Genomic DNA, 6,055 nt, shown 5'->3' with positions numbered 1-6,055 from the left:
TCTAAAACAAGTTTTATAACACTAAAAAAGTTTAGGGTAATGTTTCTAGTCCATTTCCAGCAGCAAAACTCCAAACCTTGCTCACTGGATGACAAACTCATCGAGTTCATCAAGGAACTCGTCGAGTTCATGCAATAACACATGAACTCGATGAGTTTTTGGCCAGAAGTCTTCGAGTTTTCTTGTCTGGCAGTTTTTGGCTTTTGAAAAAACAAGTTTGCATAAAGTATCAAGTAAACAAGCCTAGGCTCTGATACCGCTGATGAGTTTTGAGCATTCTAACACTCCTATGGTGTACATGCAACCCTAGAAACCTTGGATCTATGTTTAACTATAATACATGCAAATTTGATTTTCCAAGGTTCATATCTTATCTAGCATACATGGGGAACTTTTAACATGAAAGCTAGTAAGAAATACATACCTTTTGTTGCTGGAATTCCTTTGAGAACCTTGTGAGCCAAGCACCCCAAATGAGATGCCTCAAATGCTTCACACAACACCAAGTACACTTGGAATAACTTAGAGAGAAATGCAACACACTTAGAAATCAGCTATGCCCTCTTGTTCTTCACTAGTGGCCGATTTTGATAGTTAACACATCCATTTTATAGTGTGTCACAAGTAGTGTTACACCATGTAAACCCTAAATGACATGACTTTTCATTTCTTGGATCCATGGGTTCAAATCCACCATGGAGCATCCATGGAGCATCTCATGGGTTTTAGCCCAACTCAATACACCATGGACTACAAGCCCACTATTAAAGAAATGGATGATTACACAATTAGACCATTTATTTAATTAGTATTCTTTTGATCATAAAATTTCTAAGTATCATATTTACCATTAATAAAATTTCAAAATATCATATATATCCTTTTTAAAAATTATCAAAATATCATATATGCCCTTCTTAAATATCAAAATATCGTATATGCACTTTTTAAACAACAAAATGTCAATGATAATATCTAAAATATCCTTTATCTACAACATTATAATAATCAAAAACAACAAAAGCTAAAAAATCAAAATATACATTCTATAGAGTGGGTTGAAGACGAATCTTTTTGTTTGTCAAGAGGACGACATTCCAACAATTTAGAAGTTCACATTCCGTTATCATAGACGTAAGGATAAAATGGTTAAATTTTTTAATTATTATAATAATCCTAAGGTATAAAAAATGATTATAAAATATTAAAACATTATAAAAGGATTTGGGCAAATATGAGATTTTGAAGATTTATGAAGGGTAAATATGATATTGATAAATTAAGTTGGGCAAATATAATATTTTGAGGTTTAAGAGGGGCATATATGAAATTCTCCCTTTTAAATATGAGATAAAAAACGCATTATGCAAATATCTCTAATTTTAAATAAATTATGTAAAATTTAAATTGTGAATTTTGAGTTGAAAACGTCTGTGATGTTATAACTGCAAAACGAAGATGAATGTCCGATGATTTTATGGAGATGCTAGAACAATTGCAACTTTGCAAGGTACATATGCCGTATTCAAGGTTATCAATTTCTCCGTTGCGTGAATATGTTTTTGTCATTTGCTTTGATCGAGATGTTCAACAATTGTTTAATTGCTAGATGGCATATAGCTTTCTTTTACATTTATTGATTTGCGCAATTACTGCACCAGTGCCGATGATAAGGGGGGGTAAGAAGGACCTATGCACAGGGCCTTTTATTTTCAGGGGCCCAATTTTTTTTACTTATATTATATGTAACAAAAAATTAAATCAAATTTAGGCCCAGCTTTCATTAGAAGTCCAACTCTAGCGATCCACATAGGCAGAATGCTGTCCGGTTTTATGTGATCGTGAGCGAACAACAGCGTACAGAGAGCGTGACTGCGTGAGGAAGGGACGATTGATTTTTCTGCGATTACAAAGTATTATTTATTCATTCAGATTTCAAAAAATCAAAAGGCTTAAAGGGGCAACAACGGTATTTTCAATTTATCAGTTGCTATTTTTCTTGTAGTCGCTATTTTTCTTGTTTTTTTTTTTGTTCCAGAAGACCAGAATCCACTTCCAGTTAATCATTCTTTAAGTTTTGTCATTGCACACTTTTCAGAAACAACTTATCAGAATTAGTGAATAATGAACTACTTAATAATAGTTATGATTAATTGAATGTGAATGTTACCAGATTATATATAATCTTATAAAAAATCAGGGCTCAGAATGTTATCATTGACCATCTACACAAAATTCATTATAATGTATAGTTTGATAGTCCTTAAGATTTTGAAGCATATTCAGTCCTTTAATCTGTGACTTCATCTGTACAATCTCCTTAGCCATGTCTGTTGTTAGATCTTGTTCTTAACTTTTGGACTTCATCTTTACAATCTCCTTAATAAATAATAATGAACTTGAATGTTTTCTACTTTTTCTGAATGTTGAATAGTTGAACTAATGAACTTGAAATTGAATCACAAAATCAGATTAATAAGATTATAATTGATCAAAAACTGAATTTTGAAATAAGAAATAAGATTATGATAATTGAGAAATTAGAATATGTTAATGTATGTTGAAAGCAGAAATCGAATTATGAGAAATTAGAATAAGTTAAGTGTTAACTGTTTATCAGAAATTGAAATTAGATTATGAGATTATCAATTATGTTTATCGATTGATGTAAATTGAATGTTGAAAGTTCAAAGTTTGAAACTGTTGAACTTGTAGTGATGAAGTCTAAACAACCATCCGGTTTTTAAAAACGTAAAAAGAGAAAACTTGATGAAGAAAAGAGAAAGGCTGACGTTGGTTCTCTAGATAAGTTTATCCATATAAAACCTATTGAAGAGCATGTTGAAGATCACGTTGAAGACCATGTTGAAGAGCACGTTGAAGAGCATGTTGAAGATCATGTTGAAGAGCAAGAGCATGTAGAAGTAGTATTAGAAGAGGCAGAAGAGGTAGAGCCCGTTAAATAGCTTGTTGATATATGTGATCCAAGAAGGTGGAAAAAACTTAATCATGAGGAGATAAAACTTTTGGTCGAAAGAGGTCCTAAAAGAGATACTAGTATTATGTATGGTCCTTACGATAAAAATGGTAGACGATTTTCCGCAACATTATATACAAGAACTTTACCATATTTGGAGAAGTGTGATAGAGAATGGCTAGTATATTCAAAAGAGCTTGACAAGGTATTTTGTTTCTGTTGTAAAGTGTTTAGAAAAGGGATTTCTAAAGGTAAATTGGGCGATGAAGGTTATTCAGATTGGCACCATGTTACCACTAGAGTTAAAGAACATGAAACTTCCTTGGATCATCTTACAAATAGGAATAAATGGTTTGATATGCATAAACGATTGAACTTGAATGAAACAATTGATAAAATTCAATACGAGCAATTCAAGAAAGAAAGAGATTACTGGAAACAAGTCCTTTTGAGAATCATTGCAGTAGTGAAGTTTCTTGCTAAACATAATTTAGCATTCCGTGGATCAAATGAAAAGTTGTATGATAAAGGTAATTATAAATTTTATATTTTTTTTTATCCAATTCCACCAAATACCTTTTTGTTAATTATTATAACTGATTCCACTTCTTATTTGTTAATTGTACTTAATAGATAATGGATTTTTTTTTGGGTGTCATTGAAATGTTGGAAGAGTTTGATCCGGTTATCAAAGAGCATGTGTTGCGGATCACAAGTGACGAACTTCATGTGCATTATCTTGGGCACACGATCCAAAATGAATTAATACTTTTGATAGCTCAAGAAATTAAAAAAGAACTTATCAAGAAGATAAAGGAAGCAAAGTACTACTCAATCATACTTGATTGTACTCTTGATTCAAGTCACCAAGAACATATGACTATGATAGTGAGGTATTTAAAGTTATCATATAATTTTGTTACTGTGGAGAAGTCATTTTTAGATTTTGTGAATGTTGATGATACCACCGGAAAACGACTATTGATATTACACTTGAGGAGTTAAAGTCTCTTGGTCTTGAAATTGATGATATGCGTGGTCGAGGCTATGATAATGGAGCAAACATGAAAGGAAAGCACCAAGGAGTCAAAAGAGATTTTTAGATCTAAATCCTAGAGCATTTTACACTCCTTGTGGTTGCCATTCTCTTAATCTTACATTATGTGATATGCTAACAAGTGCGTTAAAGGAAAGAACTATTTTGGACTCATCCAACGTATTTATACTATCTTTGCAAATTCTACTAAGAGGTGGGAAATTTTGAAAGATAATGTTAAAGCTTCGAGTCTTAAGTCAGTGTGTCAAACTCGTTGGGAAAGTCGGGTTGAGAGTGTAAAGGCTATTAAAATGCAACTTGTTGATGTACGAGAAGCTTTACTTGAAGTTGGAGAAAAGGATAATGATGTTGCGGTTGCAAGTGAAGCAACTTCATTGGCAGAGAAAGAACTTGGTGACTTTGGTATCAACAATTATTTGGTATCAAGTATTAAACCATGTGAATATTGTGAGTAAAAAGTTACAGTCAAAGGATATGCATGTTGATAATGCTATTAAAGAAATAAACAAATTGATTGAATACTTCAAAGATTATAGAGAAACTGGTTTTTCTAAAGCGATTATTGAAGCTAAGGAGATTGCTATTGAATTGGGTATTGATCCAATATTTCCACAAAAGCGTTTGATTCAAAGGAAAAGAAGGTTTGATGAGAGTTCAAGTAGCGAATAAGTTTCATTTATAGCCGAAGAGAATTTCAGAGTCAATTATTTCTTATACATTGTTGATCAAGCTAGTTCTTCTCTTGAGACAAGATTTGAACAATTCAAAGAGTATGACAAATTATTTGGTTTTTTATTTCCACATAATTTGAAGGGAATGGAAGATAAAGATCTTAAGTCGTCTTGTCATCGCCTTGAAAAAGCACTCAAGTTTGAAGAAAGATCGGATATTGATGCTGAAGAACTTTATACAGAGTTGAAATTATTTGAGACATTGGACACCAATGAATTTAACAACCCTATAGATGTTTTGAAGTTTTTGAAAGAACTTGATTATTTCCCAAATGCAAGCATTGCATATAGAATATTGTTGACTATTCCAGTAACAGTGGCATCTGCAAAAAGAAATTTTTCGAAATTGAAGTTGTTGAAATCTTACTTACGCTCAGCAATGAACCAACAAAGACTTAGCGGTTTGGCCATGATATCTATCGAGAACGAAATCTTAGAGAATATAGAGTACGATGAGTTGATCAACCAATTTGCTATCAAGAATGCTAGGAGAGCTTCACAAATCGTCGGCTAGCTGTTACAATATGTAATTACTCATTAAAATACTATGTTTTTGCTTTGTTTATTGCTATAAAGTTTATAGTCGTTTTTAAAAAATAATTTAGTTATTCTTAGTCGTTTCACGTTAGGGCTTAGGGCATTTTTTTCCGGTTCGTCCTGTGCATTTGAATCCTCAGGACCGGCCCTGTACTACACATATTGCTATATAGCGATATTGCTCCGTTCCAAGAAAAATAGTCATACAGCTCATTCCTTTTACATTTATTAATAGGAACACATTTACTTAGATGAAATAATATTATATTAAGAATTAGTTAACAACAATTGTTATTAAGTTTTTCATTTTCATTAATTATTTAAGTTGTCGCATATTTTTCTTCAAAACAAATAAAGAAGTTTTTGAATATTAGTAATTGAGACATATACGAATCAAATGAACTTTTAAATAATATGAGCATTAATTTTCTAATCCTAGATGAAATATTAAGAGATTGATCCTTTGGATCTCTAATTATAAAATATTATATAATCTTAAAATTTGGAATATATACAAGATGTTTAATAAAATGTATTAGTAGATTAGTATAAGTCATTAAATTGTAAATAAATGTCTGAATTGATATATTAAATTGTAAATGAGTGTCCGAAATATTGTATTCAACTTTGAATGAAAGTTTGAAATTTTGTATTAAATTTTGAATTTATTGTATTGAACTTTGAATTTCATTATAAAATTAGTTTCATTTTTTTTTATCATTTTTCCTTTTGTTAATGTGTGAATTTAATGTT

At 31.1% G+C, this 6,055-nt stretch overlaps 1 protein-coding gene across 1 annotated transcript; it reads left to right on the top strand.

The window, feature by feature from the left end:
• The first annotated feature begins 4,324 nt into the window (after positions 1–4,324).
• LOC111877276 (uncharacterized) lies at positions 4,325–5,279 on the top strand. The gene is made up of 3 exons (XM_023873798.1): positions 4,325–4,453; positions 4,500–4,675; positions 4,769–5,279. Exons 1-3 carry the CDS (start codon positions 4,325–4,327, stop codon positions 5,277–5,279), a joined length of 816 nt encoding a protein of 271 aa, XP_023729566.1.
• The last annotated feature ends 776 nt before the right edge of the window (positions 5,280–6,055 follow it).

Source organism: Lactuca sativa, chromosome 7, assembly GCF_002870075.4.
Source record: "Lactuca sativa cultivar Salinas chromosome 7, Lsat_Salinas_v11, whole genome shotgun sequence".
Lineage (NCBI taxonomy): Eukaryota > Viridiplantae > Streptophyta > Magnoliopsida > Asterales > Asteraceae > Lactuca > Lactuca sativa.
Note: the sequence above shows the minus strand (reverse complement) of the source record. Positions and strands in the feature narration are given on the sequence as shown.